Consider the following 19,236-nt stretch of genomic DNA (forward strand, 5'->3'; position numbering starts at 1 on the left):
CGCAGGGCAGGGCTCGCAGCGGCGGCCCCAGCGCTCCGCCCGCCCGGCGGCGGGGCCGGAGCCTGCGCACTGCGGCGGCCGCCCGGCCCGGCCCTGCCCAGCCCAGCCCAGCCCTGCGGCCCCGCCCGGCCCTGCCCTGCCCGCCCGCCAGGGGTGACCTGGCCGGGGCCGCTGCCCCGCTCGCCGGCGGAGCCGAGGGGCAGCGCGAGGGGCCGCGACACCGCCCCGCGCGGTCCGCATGGGCCTGGCGGAGCCATGGCCGCCCTGTACCAGAGTGCGGACCCGTCCGCCTCGGCCTCGCCCAACAAGCTGCTGGCGCTGAAGGATGTGCGGCAGGTGAAGGAGGAGACCACGCTGGACGAGAAGCTTTTCCTGCTGGCCTGCGACAAAGGTACCGGCCCCTCGGCCCGGCCGCCCCGCCGAGGAGCCGGGCCGTGGCCGGTGTCAGCCCTGCGCTGCCCTCCCCTCGCCCGGCGGGCGGGTCCCGCCGTGAGGGGCACCGCCGGCTCCGGGCCCGCTGGCCCTGAGCGGGAAGGGAGGCACGGGGCGGGCTCCTCCCGCGTTCCTGAGGGGCTTCAGTTTGTGTCGGAGGAATCTGCGAGGTGTTCGCTGTCAGAAGAGTCTCTAGTAGAGAGCTGCAGTGAAATTTGGGCTTCTCTAGACATCCCTAGGATAAGCGAGACCAGTATCCTGCAATTTGCCCCATTGGTGGCGGATGGGAAGAGATCTGCCTTTCTAAAATATATTGCTTGCTTTAAGCCTATATTTAGTTACCTTTGAGTCGAAATGTGGCCTTGAATCAAACTGATCCTAAAAGGTCTGAGACGTTGGACCCCAAGGTTTCAATGGTGTGCTGCATGGGGCATAAGGCCGGCTGCGGGAGCGGGGCTGTTCGCCGGCAGGGCTGAGGTGAGCCCAGGGCCGCAGGGGTGTTCGTGCAGGGGCATTCCCAGCCAGCGCAGCGGTTTTGCTCTGGGGCTCTCGGTGTGGGATGCCTGCCATCTGCACAGCCCGTGCAGTCTGTCCTGAAGATCAGAGGAAACCGCGGTTTTCCCTCTTAACCTCCGAACAGAGAGGTTCGAAGAGCTAAAAGGCTGCATAACAAAAAGAGTAACAAAACCCAGTTGTCTGTGTAACGGCTGGTTCGGTACTCTTGATATGTATTTTACTGTATTCTGCATATATTTCTACATATAAGTATTCTGCACTGAGATTTGTCTTGGTCATGGTCTCCTGTGTTGCAAAGTAATTTATTACCCTAGAGACAGTTTTGAAAAGCATCCGTGCTTTTGTATGTGTTTATTTTTAGGACTGGAACTAAAGGGGTGGATTAAAGTACATGTCTAGAGCTTTCCTGAAAAGAGATCTCCTGAAATATCTTTAGTTTTCCTCCCTGATGAGAGAATGCTTATCTACCTTGACTTCTTACGTGTCTGATACACTCAGTTACTGTTGTCAGTATGGAATAGTGTCTTGTTTGATGGTAGCTGGTACTTAAAATGATCACATGCTTTTATTACTTGATAATATGAAGTGGTATCCCTACCTTACTTCTGCAGGTGACTATTACATGGTTAAGAAACTCTTAGAGGAAAACAGCTCAGGTCAAATGAACATAAATTGTGTCGATGTGCTTGGACGAAATGCTGTTACCATAACCATTGAAAATGAAAACTTGGACATACTACAGCTGCTTTTGGATTATGGCTGCCAGGTATCCAACAAACATTATTAAAAATGCTTGGTGTAGTCATGTATCTTCTTTGTTAACCTGTCAGAATTTGGACATAGATGCAGTCTGCCTTTTAGGCAGTTCAATTCTTTTTCTAGTAAATTGGAAAAAGTAATTGTGAAAGTGGTTTCTTCTCGCAAGTTGACTTTTCTGGTGGAATTATATTGGCATAGCAAATGTATAAGTAACATTTTCTATGATATTAACAAGTTTGAGTTTTATTTTAAATGTTACTCCTGCTGCTGATATAATGCATACATTGTCCTCAAGAAACAGAGTACATGGTGTGAGTGCCTTATATTAAAAAATGTAAAATGCAAAACACCCCGTTGGCTGTAGAGTATATTAACTTTTTAAATGGTAGCACAGAAACATTCATATTGTATTAGTTGCTTTTAAGTTAAGGCAAACGTGCATTTCTGCAGTGCTTTCTTGTTAAACTTGATCCATGCTTGATGGCAGGGCAGTTTCCTACCAACAAGACTTAAATGTATCCAGCATCTCTGCTACTGGTGGGAGAGGTGAAGCTAGGATGGATTAAATATGTAAGACAGGGATAAGTAGCATCTTTTGTTGCACTGTTTGATATTGGGCATGAATAAAATTGCAAGCTTTTCCTACCTGAATTAGTGGGAGTAATAAAAGCTGTGTCCTTTTCTTTTAAGTAAAAACCCAAATCTTTGTAAATGAATCAAGAAGAATAATACCATCTGTAAGGGAAATTAAAAGCTGCTTATCTCAGCATATTAGAAGGTGCAGAAGTGGTTGGTTACCAGCCAAGAAGGAAGAAGTTTATTTTCCTAGCTGTACCCCAGAAGTAGAAATGCAGGGCTGAAGTATCCCATATGCCTGAGCTGTGTTACACTAACACTTGCTTTTTATCTAGTAACCTGGCAAACTGGGTCTTTAAACTTGATTTTTGTAAGTCTTCTACATCATCTTTGCTGGAAAGTAATTTATTCAGTTGATTCCTCTGCTGTTGGTGCAGTGATACAAATTGTCACTAATGCCACTCCTGCAATGGCAATTTGAATTTGTATCCTGATCGTATGCCTGGTGATAATACAGAACATCATCTTAGTACTTAAAAATCAAATTTAAAAAAATACATTAAAAAATGCAGTTTGGCTTGAGTTTGTCTCTTTGTGCTGTTTAGGTGTCTGCTGTTTTTACATATGATTTGTTTTCTTTACTTAGTCCTCGGATGCACTTTTGGTGGCTATTGACTCAGAAGTGGTGGGAGCTGTTGACATTCTGCTTAATCACCGACCAAAACGATCCTCCAGGCCAACCATTGTGGTTAAGTGTTGTTACTCCTTGATTCTTGGTTGGGGCTGTGAAGGCTATTGCTTTTTTTAGGTATCTGTAGTATTTAAAACAATGTTCTTAAGTTCTGCATCTGTAAGGTGATAGAATCTGGACACCAGGGATCATTTTTGTAACCTCTTTTGTCTTGAAAGCTGAAATACATTATTTTGCTTTATCACCGAAGGAATCCTGTGGCTTTATACCTGCCAAACACATACCTAGTTCAGAAGAGAAAAAACTACTAAATCTTTTTAGTAGTCTGTTTGCAAGGTAGTTAGCAGCCTTGACTTATAAAGTGTTTATTCATGTATTGAAGCTTCCTAGATTTTCAGAGCAAATCTATAAACATCAGGCCATCACCCTGAAATTATGCAGCTGAAGCTTACCTTGTCAGTGCTTAAGTACCAAAGAACTTTTGAAAGCCCAAAAAGGAGGTGGAGGCAGGGAAGGAATAAGGTATTGTGTAACAGAGTATAACACATTCAGCATATTTTTTCTGCACTTCAGTAGTAAATACAATAATTTTTTCACAAACTAGAGCAAAATAACAATTTCTAATATCCTGTGTGTATTGGAAAAATAGGCAGTATTTCTATGTAAATTAACCAGAAAAGTATCTGGGTCTTTTATTCTTTTTAAGTATTTATCTGACAGGTGTTTGAATGTTGCTGCATACTTTTCTTTCTGTTCATGTTATAAAACATTGGAAGGTATTTTGAAGGAGAAATTCTTGGTTGAACACTCAAAAACCCCCTTACATGTAGTAGAACTGTAGGTGATAAATTTAGATTCTTCCTACATTTTATTCCAGAAATTAATGGAGCGCATTCAGAACCCAGAGTACTCAACAACCATGGATGTGGCACCAGTAATTTTAGCTGCTCATCGTAACAACTATGAAATTCTCACCATGCTGTTGAAGCAAGACATATCATTACCCAAACCGCATGCTGTGGGCTGTGAGTGCACACTGTGCACTGCCAAGAACAAAAAAGATAGTCTGCGACATTCCAGGTAAAACTGAGCACTCATAAGCCATAATAAAAAGAGTCTTAATTCTCTGGTATTGCCTGGGTCAGATTCAGCATGTTTCCTTTTTCTTTTTAAGGTGAAGTTTTATGAGTGGATTCCTTTAATGTATTGTAGCTGTTATTGTGAGAGATGGTAGTTCTTGGGGATGGGTTGTGCCTGAAAAGGTTGGTGGGAGGCAGTGGCTTTTTTCCATTTTGATTTTATACTTTTAGTCACTGTGCACAGTCACTCTGTGCCTTTCCTTTCTACAAGGTGTGTTTCAAACATTCTAGCTACCTTTGGCTTGGGGCTGTAGGGACAATGCAAATAAAATTTTTCTCAAGCTAGTTTTAATACTTGGGGGTCTGTGAGCCAGAATGAGGAAGTGGATAATTTTGAATCCTGTTTCTAAAAATGGTTATGTGGCATGGATTGATGAATGCAAACTAAAGACAATTTTCTTTCTTTTTTTTTTCTTCTTCAGTATTTTTGAAAGTAGAAAGCTTTTTAATAAAGATTTAAATGAGGAGATGGATGTAGCAATCTGGTAAATATTTTGTGTGGTTAACTTGAGAACATATTTGAGGGTTGAATAAAATTAATTATGAGAGAATTTGGATGAAAAATCATAGAGTTCAAAGATCATAAGTGTACTGCAATTTCAATACACAATAATTATTGAATAGTTACTTCAGTCTGTATCCAAAATACTAAAAAATAAGAGAAGTGAGAGGATTTGAATTTTTGGTACTGAGCAGCCACAGGCCACATTCTGGTACCATCCTATTCCCTATCATTAACTTCAGTATGAGAAAAGATGTCAGGGTATCCAAAGCAGAGAAACAATAGAAATATTTGAGATAGCAGCTCTTAGTTTAATCTAGAACTTTTGCTGATGTGGTGATAACAGTGAAAGTAGTGAGGGAAAGAAGAGGGAACCAGTTTGCCCAATTTTGGATACTTAGGGGTTTTAAATATGTCATGAATCTTCCAGGATATACTGCAGTTTATGTTTGTAGTGTCTGATTTTAACAAACCAAATTGTTTTGTCTTTCAGCTGGCCAGTTTAGGCAAACCTTTGGAAAGGTTCTGGTTTGAAGCTGCTAATGAAATAAAACATCTTCATTGTGTTTGCTGTTCTTTTGTCACAGATTTCGTCTTGACATTTATCGGTGTTTGGCCAGTCCTGCCTTAATAATGTTGACAGAGGAGGATCCAATCCTAAGAGCTTTTGAACTTAGTGCAGACTTGAAAGAATTAAGCCTTGTTGAGGTTGAGTTCAGGTAGGAATTGAAAACACAAATCAGTTTGAATATTTTTATGAAATTACAGGTGTAGAAAGATGTAAGCATTAGAAAATGTTTATTCTTTATTTTTGTAAGTGGGGCGTTTAAACGGATAATTAGACATAATAAGTTATATAATATAATTTTTGCCTCATTAGTAGTAATTTCTGCAGTTTAATTACTTTAAATCCCTTTAGGTGTAGACATTTCAATGTGTGCAGTTGGACCAATAGTTGAAATTTCAGCTTTACTCTGCAAAAATAAAGAAATAATGTGAAATGCTGACTTGGAAATCACACAGCTATTAATCATATCAATAGCTCATTAGAACTCTGCACTTTTTTTCTGTATCAGGCTGGAAATAAGCAATACCTTCTTTATACTGACCCGACTCATACTGGGAGTTGTTCTGGGTATTGTTTCTTAATATAGCTCATTATAAGACTTTGAAGAGCACATATGTGTATATTTTCAAAATACACATATGTGTGTAGAAGACTTCATGCTGAAAATGCTCTATATGATGAACAAATGCTCAGTGTAATTTCGTATTTCAACAATGCAGATTTTTACTATTTTGTAACTTAGCAGCACAAAAGCCTTCCAAGACTGTGAAAGCAAATGTTTATAAAAGATAAAATTCTACTTCCCTAAACAACATGTGAATTTTCTGCATTTTAGCTGCCTATTTTTGTTAATAAGAGTTCAATTGTTGCATTGTTGCATTTTTTGGATACAGCTTTGCATTAAAATGGACTTTGTGCAAGGTGAGACAAGGAAATGGTCTGATTTCTTTTCATGTGTTTAATACATTAATACATAATATCTAGTGAATACACTTTAGTTTTCAGATGACAGGAATAAAGCAAAACCCCCCAAAATTTCCTGTCCAATTGGAAAGTCCGAGTGATTAGTTACCAGTATCATATTTTGTGACAGCTACACTTTCTCATGTCCTGCAAATAACTCTAAGTTTTAACTCTCTATGGAACTCATTACATAAGAATTTGTATACTATAAGTCTGTTTGCCAGATTTTCTGTAATGATCTTGCAGGCTAAATAGGAATGGAATTGTCATGTTACAGGGTGAAAACTACTCAGAGTTGTCTCTGGAATGCTTGGACATTAACGTGGGACTTCTGGAGTGGTTTCTTCTAGTTTGCCCTAACATAACACATAATCCCAGCCAAAAGTGGCCACTTCATGATCTAATGGAAAAGACAGGACCAGTGTAATGGTGCATACTGCTTCTGTGTGTTTCAGAAATGATTATGAGGAGCTCGCTCAACAGTGCAAAACCTTTGCTAAAGATTTGCTTGCACAGGCACGGAATTCCCGGGAGCTGGAAGTGATCCTGAATCACACCTCCAGTGAGGAACATGTAGACAAGCGGGGATTGTTGGAAGAGAGGATGAACTTGAGCCGCTTAAAACTTGCAATCAAGTATAATCAAAAAGAGGTTGGTCTTTGCAGTAACTTAATAGATTGTCCATGTCATATTTTGCTAGTAATTAATTACTTTGTTGTTCTGCTTCTGGACACAGAGGTGGAAGTAAATTTGCAGGAGTTATAGAAGAGATGGTAATACACAGGTATCAGTACGTGAAACAGGGATGCTGCAAGACACTGAGTGATTCTTCAGTGTTTACTGCGGACATGAATGTAGTTTCTCCTGTATTGGAGTACAGGCTACTGCTTTTCTATGAACAGCTCTGGTAGTGGTAATTATTTATTCAGTTCCTCATTAAATCTTTGCCTAGAGTGGCATGGATCCTTAGGTGCCAAACATGATTTATCATCTTCTCGCTGGTCATTAACTGTTCAGCTTTGTCTCAGGCCTTGGCTGTGCTGTTTCAGTAATTAGGTTGGACCTGTGCTGGTATAACTGAATAGCCCCTCTGTTCCAGAATAGCAGCACTTTTTATGCCATCAATCTGCAACTTCCTCCGTGCAGTAGGTTATTGTCATTTTTGTCCCTTCATAAATTAAAACTCTAGTTTTCTGTGCTGGAAGGCAAATGGGTGTTTGTGGGATTCTAGTACAAGGACCAAGGACAGAGGGGAAGTTTCCTTTTCACACAAAATCCATTTTTACTTAGCATTTACAGAAGGAATTTCTGTCTATTCTACATGTCTAGGCTTAAACTGTTGAAACCATTGAAATACATAGCATTTAAAAGTCCTAAGCTGTAGTTCTGGAATGCCCCACAACCAGCATTACACATTTCTGGCCCGCACTCATCAAGCACACTGAAGTATTTTGGTGTTCCTCTGGGATTGAGCATAGCTTGCTGTTACTACAGGGCATGGAAAATAACAGCTTTTTCATGTGGTATACCTATAGCTGGAAAATAAATTGTAATTATGCAACTCAGTAACGTGTGTTAAGAAATCTGAGAGTGATTCCTTGTTTTTTCTCCCCCTCCTCCCCCAGTTTGTTGCCCAGTCCAACTGCCAGCAGTTTCTCAACACGGTGTGGTTCGGGCAGATGGCCGGCTATCGGCGCAAGCACACCTGCAAGAAGATCCTCACTGTCCTCATGGTTGGCATCTTCTGGCCAGTTCTGTCCCTCTGTTACTTGTTAGCTCCTAAATCTCGAGTAGGTCGGATAATTCACACTCCCTTTATGAAGTTTATTATTCATGGAGCTTCGTATTTCACATTTCTGTTATTACTTAATTTGTACTCCCTTGTCTACAATGAGAATAAGAAGAATACAATGGGACCAGCCCTTGAGAGAATAGACTATCTTCTGATAATATGGCTTATTGGTAGGTATCATTTGAGTGGATCGAATGACAGTTGCTGAATATATATAAAAAATTGCCAGTTTAGTGGTACATCAGCAGTAAATAATAAGTCTTTCATGGCCAGTTCTGTAATGCTTGATTGGAAAAGTAGTTCATAACAAAATTTGGACTTGCTGCACTGTTGATACCTGGTGTAAAGATACAAGTTTACTTTGTGTATGTTTATGTGCTCCATCTTAGTCTAAGAGATTAGAGGTGTGCATTTATCACATGCTTGTTTCAAAACACAAAAACAAGTATTGTTTTCCCATGTTATAGTTTTCTATTTCTGTATGTCCTTGTCACCAATTATCCTAACTGTACCAGAAAGGCTGCATGTCACTTCTGGTTGATGCAGCAGAGGGAGCACAGGTATAACTTTTGTTGAGTTCTCAAGAACTTTGGTTGAAAGTTCATCTCTTTTACCTTGTTTTTGGTTGTCTGGCATGCAATTCTTTTTACATTAAAATTTCCCTTTCTTAATGTAATATAATTAGATATGTATAATTTGTTTCATTGGACTTGTTAAAAGCAGTGATACAGTAAAAAATAACAACACAGTGTTTATGTAAGTAATTCTGAGGGTGATTTATTTGATATGTTAGGGTGAGGGAATTTTTGTGTAATGGTGATTCCTTCCACAATTGAGCTGTACTAAAACTATTGAGCAGTTTTTGCAGATTTTGGAAATATGTAGTATCCCCCACACAAACACAGGCAGGTCTTAAAAGAAACTTGAAAACTTCAAATTTTGAGTACACATCAGATTCCTCCTTAGCACTGAAATTAAATATTATAATTTTATAAATTTCTTTCCATCAAGTCTGCTGTAGACAAAGTGTGTTATTAGGTGGTCTTGGTAATTTTAATTAAAGGCTATGGAAATATATCTTTTCTGCATGTAATATTCTAATAGAGATTTCAAGTAGGATTTAAAAATTGTATCTAAGCAATATAATCATTAAAATGGGGTTATTTTTTTTCCTGCAGGGATGGTGTGGTCAGATGTTAAGAGGCTCTGGTATGACGGTTTAGAAGATTTTTTAGAAGAATCCCGCAATCAGCTTAGTTTTGTCATGAATTCCCTGTATTTGGCAACTTTTGCTCTCAAAGTTGTTGCCCATAACAAGGTGAGCACCAATCTTCATAGCTCCAAAGCTCCTCTGGGCTGACTGAGCAAGTGTGATTTTAGTAAATTGCTCCAAAACACGTGAAGGTATGTCAGAAGCAGAGTGTGTGGTTAAATGTACAACATTAGTAATAGCCTAGTTGTTCAGTGTAGGCTTTGGGCTCACATGCTCTGTGTGGTGTGGGCCAGGGAATTGTCAAGACCCCAGGTCTTGATGCACCTTGGTCTTCAAAACACAGTTGATCAAGCAAGTGGGAGTTAGAAACACACCATGGCGTGTCCAAGCACTTGGAACCCCCAAACAGAGCTACTGTCTTCCTTGTAAGAACTGGCTGGTCTTCCAAATGGCTGGATTGTTGTTTAGGGAAATGCATCTCATCGGATTGGGCATTTGAGCTTGCCTGATTCCGTACAGCGCTATGCAGAAAGCTGATAGTATTTTCTGTGTTTGGATTGCCTAGTGCATTTTTGTTACAGAAAGTTTTATTTAGCTTTTGATTACATATGCTCAAATGTCCTAAGTGGTGGATTTTTACTTGGTTTTTGCTTGGTAGGGTTTTTTAGTTGGGGTTTTCTTTGATAGTAAGGATAAAAGCCCTGAGACCATAGAGGAGCCTTGTCTTGTCTCTATGAAAAGCCATCTGGATTTGATTGAAAATACGAGTTTTGAAAATGATCACTGCCATTCTGTTGCATGTGTTGTTAACCACACAGCACATGGCAAACTGCCAGACCAATTGAATGTGAATATTACAGCAAAATCCAAGCCAGTGCAGTAGCACCATTATTGTGTCTTATAAACTGCAAGTTGACAGCTGTCTGGCAGTTGGGATGAAATAAACTGCTTCAGTTCTTCCCAACCTGGTGTTTGGCTCATTTCCCTATCCTAGCATTGATTCTGAGGCTGGTAATCATTTGGAAATGAAGGCTCCATTTCTTGGAAAAAAAATAGAGGGAGAATGCCACATTGGGCTGCTTTCCCAGCCATTTGCTTTGCAACCAGCATGTCTCCAGGAGTAGCTCCTTTGCTGAGATAAGACCCATGGTTGCCAATTGAAATTGTAACCTTTTTTGAAGATGCAGGACTCCTGTCCTATACAATAGGCATGGGGTTTTTTCCCCTTTTATATGGCCAGATTTAGAGTTTATAAATCATGTAGAAAACCAAATTAAAATGTTCAGTTTGCATCTTAGATCCATTAATAGGTACTGAAACTCTAAGAAATGAAGGAAGAGTCTCTTTAGCAAAAGGATTTGTACATGTGCAATTGCAGTGTGTAACAAAACATTTACCCCCCTATTTTTTGCCATCTTTGTGCAGCAAGCTTTTGGGTGTTTTTATAAAGCATCTGGGAGTTCCTTCATTTTTTAATGTCTTTGTTTTTGAGACAGCAGAAGCTGGTAGTATAAATGCGGAATATTTTCAGCCAAGCCAAAAGTTAGGAATCTGTGGATATTCCCTAAATAAGTTGAATAGTAGTACTACGTGGATAATACCTTAAGGAACAGTTTGCTTGTGACTCCTGTTCTCTGTAGCCATTCATAAAATCTGTTGAAGGAACCCCAAGTCATAAGTCTTTACAGAACTGGTGAAGATCTGCTGTCCCCACGTTGCAATTGCATGTGTACATTGTTTTTTTTGTAGCATCTCAATGCTATTTTTGACTGAAGCCTATTATACAAAGCAGTGCACATATTTATTAAGTGCCCAAGTCCGTTTTTCAGTAGACTGTGCAAAACAGAGTAGAAGTGAAAGCAGAACAGGGGAATAAATGGTTTGAACAAGTGAGTGGCAGAATTAGGTGTGTGATTCAAATAGTCTGATTTCTGGCACCCTCTGGAATGGCTTTTAAAATGCCTTTGTCTGAAAGAGCTGTGACACCTGTGAGTGATAGATGTTAATTTTTTCTATGCTCTTGCCTGTTTTGGAAGTCGAAGTTGGGAGAGGTGTATGGGTACATTTCTGTGTTTACAATGTTAGTGATCACAACTTGTCCTTTTTTGTGTTGCAGTTTCATGATTATGCTGAAAGGAAGGACTGGGATGCATTCCATCCTACCCTAGTGGCAGAAGGGCTTTTTGCCTTTGCCAATGTTCTTAGTTACCTGCGTCTCTTCTTCATGTACACAACCAGCTCCATTCTGGGACCTCTCCAGGTGAATATCACTCCTTTTTGAAAAAATATGAAACCTAATTTGCTATCAAGAGTCTTTTTGAAAATAGGAAAAAAATGTTAAAGTAAGAAGGTGAAAAGTAGAAAGAAGTAATACTGTATTGAAGTTCACTGCATTTAAAATTAATCTCTTGTGCAAAACATACTGATTCAGATGGGAAAAGGTAAGAAAAAGAGTGAAAGACCTTGTGTAGTTCAGTTAAGGTATATTTCCATGATAGCTGTACCTACACTGTCTTTTTGTTTTAATCTGTTTTAAGCTTAACATAACACCTAAGCTTTCAAAGTTTGGAAAGTATAAGGATCAAGTTCTTCCTGTAAAGTTTTATGCAAATAATATCCTTAGCTTCTTATCTCTAAAGAGATAGGTGAATAATTGTGTAGCAAGGAAGAGTAATCAAAAGCCTTTCTGTTTATGTCTGTGATCTTGAAGCTGCACCTTGAGTTGTGCAAATTGCTTTTGTTTGAAAAATACAAATCTCTCAAGAGTATTGAAATACTCACCTATTTATTGGCAGTTATAAGAAGGGAGAACAAGTTTCTTCTTGCTTGGTATTTGTTGGAGCCTTCCAGTAATGATGACAGTAAAACCTCCCACATTTTAATTATCTAATTTTCTGTTATACATTTTAAATGGAAATGTACTCGCACACTTTGAAAAAATGCTAGAGTCTTGATGTTGCATTAAGCATTAGGGTTGTACACATTGATTGAACACTGAAGTCTCTCCACATTTTAAAGAGCTTCACTGTTTAATGTGCATATTTATTTATGTACTAGATCTTTCACAAGTTTTTTATTAGGAGGCTGTGTTATGAAATTCTCCAAGTAAATAAAAACAGTCAACAGTCACCCCATTGAGAGGCACACAGGCGCTTACGTTATTACTGCTGGCCAGGAGGGCCAGTGCAACAACTCCTACAGTATTTTCTGAAAGTAGGTCACAAAGTTCAGGTGGTGGTAATCAAATATGGCATGGAAACCCAGCAGTGGGGGTGGGGGAAGGCAGCTACCGTCTTCTCTTGGCTCTTAGAGTTATTTTTAAGCCTTCAGTTACTTGACTTATTGGCTAATAAAACCTTTTATAATCCAGATTTGTAAGTTGGCTGTGTGCGGTGGATTTTATTATTAACAGAAGGTAGAGTAGTACTTCCCAAGATGAGATAATTAGATTTCAAGTGCTTAGAAATTGTAAATACTTAGAGAGGGAAAGCATGAGCCCATGAAGAAAGCAACTGGCATTTGGGATGGGTTATTACACTCTCTTCCAAGCAAAATAGTTTTGGGCAGTTTGTGCGTTCCTGTTTCATCTGCTTTTTCTCTCTCTTGGCTGGAACCATGTGTTAAAGGGAAAATGTTTTGTTGTTGGGATTTGGGTTGGTTTTTTTCATGAAAGGGTTGGATGTGATGGGACAGTTTGATGGGAGTACAGTCATCCTCTGAGCAGGCGTGCACAGAACTGGTGCAGAGCTCTGCCCGCAGCTGCAGAATCTCCGTGCCCGTTCCAAACTGTGCAGACTGCGAATGTGCTGGGCTGCAGGAGAGCTGGCTGAGCTTCCAGCAGCAAAGGAGGGAGCAGGAATTCACCTCCCAGTAAAGCTGGACTTGCAAAACCTGGCAATTGTGCTATAGTTCTGGACTGTGATTTGGTACAGATTTTGATTCATACAGGACCAGGCTTTCCACATACTGATTTATATAGATTAGATTCGCCCAATCCCACATTACATATATTTGCATTCTTTATAATGGGACACTGTTCTGAAGAAGGTTGTAGGAAGACTATTTAAATTATATAAACAGTTTGTGCTGTGTCTGTGTAAAAATTTATGCTTATGTCAAAAGCAAATCAAGGTCTTTCCTGTGTTGGAAAAAATCACAAGCATATGATTGTTTTTCTTTAAAGGTGCTGTATTTCTAATGTTGCAAAATTCTGTATAGGATATTTTGAAATGGAAACTAATGATCCAAATTTACTGTCATACCTTATATGCTTTATACTTCAATTTCTATGTGCCTACACACGTGTTTATTTAAAATCATACATAAAATGTACAGTGAACTAATTTTGTATTCTTCAGATGGGCTTTTGTATAATACTTTTTTTTAAAATTAGTGATGAATGATTCCAAATGTTTTGATTAATTCAGTGTTCTTCAAAGTGTTTTCTTAACTTTCTGTGATACCATTGATGTTCAAATTCATTGCATTTACTGCTTTTGTCTGTTGACCTGTGAGTTCCTTATTACCACTGGTATTGCAAATAAATAACAAGGTGTATATATTATTGTTTATGGTTATTTGGAGGATATTAATTTTCCAGAAAATGTTAAAATTACGTACACATTCTTTTTAATATCTAGAATTTTTCTCTGAAAAACAGCAAAAGGTTATCTCCTGACCTTAAGGTCTGTTTAGCATATCAAAATGTAATGTAAATACTTAAATAGATCTTTTGTTGATCAACGGCTGAAGAGACAATGCAAATAAAAATAACTACATATTTTACTAAAATTATAAATCTATTTCACAGATTTCAATGGGGCAGATGCTACAAGATTTCGGAAAATTTCTGGGCATGTTTCTTCTTGTCTTGTTCTCATTCACAATTGGATTGACCCAACTTTATGATAAAGGATTTACTGTAAATGAAGAGAAGGACTGTGCGGGCATTTTCTGTGAACAACAGAGCAATGACACATTCCACTCGTGAGTTTGAGATCTATAAAATATCTGTGTTGTTTTAGCCTTTAATCCCTAGTAATTAAACAGAACTGGATTTTTTCACTGATCTTGAATTTACATTAAACACTTCTGGTGTTAGGTTTAGCTAACCAGGTTTTTCCCTTGTTTCTGTAGGTTTATTGGTACATGCTTTGCTCTCTTCTGGTACATATTCTCCCTGGCACACGTTGCAATCTTCGTGACACGTTTCAGCTACGGTGAAGAGTTACAGTCTTTTGTGGGTGCTGTTATTGTGGGCACCTACAACGTGGTGGTTGTGATAGTGTTAACTAAACTCCTCGTGGCAATGCTTCACAAAAGTTTTCAGCTGATAGCAGTAAGTGGGGTCTGATTATCTTTGGATTTCACACAGATTTCTTCCTATGATGTGTAAACTCATGCTCTGTAGACTTCATGGATGAGCTCTGTCTGTGAGCTCATGTTTTTCTTTCAAATAAGGTTTTTTTACTTCGATTAAAAAAAAAAAGTAATTTCCATGTTGAATATGTGCAGTGCTTTGGCCCACTGGGAATTGATGACTTTCTTGATGTAATGGCTGTTCAAATGCTGGTTTTGATATGTGTGGTGCTTTGGCCTTTGATCTGGGGTTTTACCTTCTGAATTTTATACCAGAGTGTATAGGGAATTGAAGAAAGATGTACTTGTTTTAAGTATTTAATGTTAGACTATTCAAGCAAACCTGTTAAAATACTCTATAATCTATCTGTTAAAATGTTATATAATCAAAATTAAATAATGGTCAGTTTTTCAAGTATGAGAAAATTAAACTTACAGAATAACCCATTAATATTTCTGCTGCTTCTCTCTGTTACTGTGTGTGGTGTTGCAGAACCATGAAGATAAGGAGTGGAAGTTTGCCCGTGCCAAGCTGTGGCTTAGCTACTTTGATGATAAATGCACACTCCCCCCACCTTTCAACGTTATCCCCTCTCCCAAGACCATTTGTTACCTTTTCAACAGCCTCAGTAAATGGATCTGCTCTCACACATCAAGTGGCAAAGTGAAACGTCAGAACAGCCTCAAGGTGAGGAATCATCGGCAAGCTCTGGGCTCTGCTGGACAGGTGCTGCTTGCTGAAATGAAAATGCAGATTGCTGCCTGTCAGAAGGGGAATGCTACTCAGATGAATAGGAACTACAGAATAATGTGTGTTGCATCCAAGATAAATAAGTGTTACTTATTTCTACTTAAGTAAGGTTTTATAAACATTCTGGTTTGGGAATTTCAACCCACTTCCCTCCAACCACTAATTCCCCCAGAAATAATCTGAAAAAAAAAGCTTTGATTGAATGAAAACACGTAGAAACCTCAAGGAAGTATGTGCTAATCTCAAAAATTATGAGGTTAGAATGTTCTTTGGAGAAGGGAATTGGTTTTAAACATATTACAGAAGTGTCAGAATAACCAAAAAAATCACTGAAGCCTCTCATTGTTGGTGAAGGAATTTTTTGTTTGTTTATTTTTATAAACATTTTTTGCACCCTGCAATTTTGCATACTAATTTTGCATCTTCTCGCTGACAGAAATAGCACTGAATAAACTAATTTAAGCACTTTATGGAATTTGCACTGAGACACATTCAGGGTTATGGAACTCTTGATTGCTCACAGAACAATTACCAAGCCAGGTAGATAAAAATTTTAAGTTTTGCCAGTACAGCAGATTATAGTTTAATTTGCATTTTGTGGACAGTTTATATGCATTGTATATTTGTGTACACCAGGATGTATTTTAAAAAACAGCTTTGTTATTTTGTTCACGTTTCTTCTCTGTAGAATTGTATACAGGCTTTAGGGCTCAAAAATCACTTCCAAAGTCAGTATGTTATGTTTGTTTAAAGGAATGGAGAAACCTGAAGCAGAAGAGAGATGAAAATTACCAGAAGGTGATGTGTTGCTTAGTCCACCGTTACCTGACTTCCATGAGACAGAAGATGCAAAGCACAGATCAGGCCACAGTGGAGAACCTCAACGAGCTGCGGCAGGACTTGTCCAAATTCCGCAATGAAATGAGAGACCTGCTTGGCTTCCGAACTTCTAAGTATGCTATGTTTTACCCAAGAAACTAAGGCCTGCCTGTTACACAAAAGGTCTGTACTTTTAGATACCCATAGGTGAAATTATTGACCTAATTCTGTTGTCAGATGATATAGACAAGAAGATTATTGCACAAAAATACATTTGAAAATGCATTTGCATGAGTTGCAGCTTGGTGCCCAAGTGGTCAAAATGAATGCAAAAACAGATACACTGATTTTCTTAACCTCTTAATCTTGGTATGTATATAAAATTTGTATATAGGAGTTTTTTAAATGTTCCTCAGACTGTCTATGGCTGTCAGGTGTTAGAGCTTCTTAACTAGCACAGTGTGTTTCTTTCATCTATTTTTACTGTTTGTTCTTTTTTGATACTTGTTTTTCAAGTTGTGGGAGAAGATAGCCTTTATTTTAAGATGAAAATGCAGCAGTTTATTTTTAATAGAGAAGTCAGATAAAGAATAATAGAAAATTTCCAGCACAGTTGGAAATTATGTATGACTGTAGGTTACAGTGCAAGTGAAGACTGTATGGCTCTGAAAGAGGCAGTTCTAGTTTTGTACTTTAACACTGACTGTAAACTAACATTTATAGAATACAGCAAGTCAAATCATCAAGACTTTTCACTTTTGTGGGAACATTGACATTTTGAACACAAAATAGCCCAACCATTTCTTGAATGTCTATGGTTATGTGTAAGACAATCTAACCCTGCTTGGATTTTTCAGCAGTGCCTCAATAGTACATTTTAATATACATGTTAGGATTGGGAACAGAATTTAAAAATTAATCTGTGAACATTTAATATCTTGGGTTTTTAAAATCTAGATAAATTATTTCAGTTATTAAAACCTCTGATTTCATGAAAATGAGGTGGAGCACGAGTGCTGTTGTTTGCAGTGCTGAACAATTCCTGTGAACCGTTCTACTCTTCTTTCTGTGAGGTTGTTGAGTCTTGTCATTGGGGAGATGTACTTTGGAAGGGTCTGCTTGACACAGGTTTTACATATCCTACTTTTAAATTTGGTTTTCTTTTTCATGTTTTTTACCAGAATTGTTGCCAAGCTAGACTTTTTTTTTTTATGTCAGGTGTACTGTGTTTTGTGAAAATAGTTTATCTGACTTTGCTTACAATGGACAGTAAGGGCTTTGTGGATTTTCTGTGCTAGAGGGTCCTATATGGCTTTATATGCTTATGTATGGTTCAAGCTTACAAACTGTAACTGAGAAATGTGAGATTCCTGTATTTTTAATGACAAAGTAAGTATATTTATGACAGCTAAAGGATTGGTTGAAAGGAAAGGTTTTCCTGTAATGATGGGGCTCTTCTGAAGTGGTTGTGTGTCCTGAAGGCGCAGGTAGCCACTGTGGTCTTTGACTGCAGTTGATTTTGGGAGATTGACAGACTGGAGGCTTACATGAATGTTTACTTTTTTGAAGGGATTCTTATAAAACTCTTTTTCTTCTAAAGGTAATATATTTTCCATACGATGAAGTTATGTATTTCTGAACTAGGTTTTAATACTCTGCTTCCAGAAGTGTTAGAGTATAGAGGGATTCTGATATGTCTTGGTTTTTCGTGGGAATAGGAAGTTAACCTCCTGGTTCAAAGCAAAGAGGATCACTGAGTTTTGCATTTGGACTGAGATCTCATGCTTGAATAATGCACCAACATAAAAACTGTGCTGTGTATGTTATGTATATTCAAGAAAGGAAGCAAATAAAAGCTCTCTGAAAAATATGGTTGTATTAATATTTGTCATATTGCAAACACATTATATATCAGTTACCATACTGAAAGTATTTTCTTTGTCATGTTGAGGTAATAGGTTTAAGGAAGGTAGCTGGTGTTAATGTGTCACTCCTTTTTCCTTCTACACCCATCCTGTTTGGTTCATTGAAATGGCTTCATCAGAGCCTTGGAGTGATGCTGGTTCCAGACCAGCTGGCCTGGATGCCCCATCAGCTGCTTGGCACTGGGGTGGTTGGTTCTGGGACCCTGGGGCTGTTCAGTGTGAATGAGGGAGCGAATGGAGCTGTTCCTGAGAGCTTTCCATGCACTGAGCAGAGTCCATCAGGGCTTGGTCAGTGCCCTGTGGCACTGTGTCCTACTGCAGTGTAGGTGGCCTTAGGCAGAACTGCCGCACTTCGGGGCTCGGGGGTTTGCATTGGGAGTTCCCGAGTTTTCACTTGTCACTGAAATACAAACCTGCAGAATGAGAGAAACAGAAGTTTGTTCTCTGCCATACCTCAGTTACATGACACTATACACTCTGATTTATTTGGAATCTGCTGTGCTCTTCCATCTACGTGGCTCCTAATCAGTACCATGTGCTCTGTGCTCAGTTTTGTCTCATTATTTAGATTTTTCTAGTTCAAGTGCGTTAATGCTGTTGCTTTCTCATTTGACAATTTAATACTGGCTGTTCTAGTGCACACTCACAGAATAGTTCTAGTCAGGCATAGAAACAAAATTTTACATATTAAAAATAAATTTGGAGAAGCTGGAGTTTACTTGCCTACAGGATTCAGAGTTTCCTTGTACAAACTCTTCTGCAAGTCATGAAAGGAGTAAGTAGAGTTTCTGGGATAAGTGGAAAAGGTTTTTCCTTCCCTTTCATATTAATGTTGGTTTTGTCTTAGAGCTAACTTTGCCTTAATAAATGAAAAATGGAGATGAAAATTTTCATGCCTTCATTTGGAGCAGAAATGTCAAAATCAATGATACTGAAAGTCAGCTTACATTATGCTCTTGCTGAACTATGGTCTTGTTATTTCTGTAGAAATTATTTCAGAAGTCGTGATTAGATAATTTTGATTCTGCTTGGCTGCAAGTTGGATTTCAAACGTTTGAAATTTACAAACTACAAACTGGGTTTAAAATCTTTTAACAGTTTTTACCTGTGCTTTGTAACCAAGTCTTGCTTGAGAAAACTGGCACTGCTCGGTGTTCCTCTGTCCCTGTTTCAGGCCTACTGCTAGCAGTGCACTGATGTGGGAAAGGAGCTGGTGTAAAGGGAGTGTTGAG

At 38.8% G+C, this 19,236-nt stretch overlaps 1 protein-coding gene across 1 annotated transcript; it reads left to right on the top strand.

The window, feature by feature from the left end:
• The first annotated feature begins 107 nt into the window (after positions 1-107).
• On the top strand, positions 108-17,949 carry TRPC1 (transient receptor potential cation channel subfamily C member 1). Its single transcript, XM_063408298.1, has 13 exons — positions 108-391; positions 1,560-1,714; positions 2,930-3,031; positions 3,852-4,054; positions 5,203-5,334; positions 6,602-6,797; positions 7,772-8,108; positions 9,117-9,256; positions 11,268-11,411; positions 13,962-14,137; positions 14,288-14,489; positions 15,003-15,197; positions 16,014-17,949. Exons 1-13 carry the CDS (start codon positions 256-258, stop codon positions 16,239-16,241), a joined length of 2,346 nt encoding a protein of 781 aa, XP_063264368.1. The 5' UTR covers positions 108-255; the 3' UTR covers positions 16,242-17,949.
• The last annotated feature ends 1,287 nt before the right edge of the window (positions 17,950-19,236 follow it).

This window comes from Prinia subflava, chromosome 11, assembly GCF_021018805.1.
Source record: "Prinia subflava isolate CZ2003 ecotype Zambia chromosome 11, Cam_Psub_1.2, whole genome shotgun sequence".
NCBI classification, from domain to species: domain Eukaryota; kingdom Metazoa; phylum Chordata; class Aves; order Passeriformes; family Cisticolidae; genus Prinia; species Prinia subflava.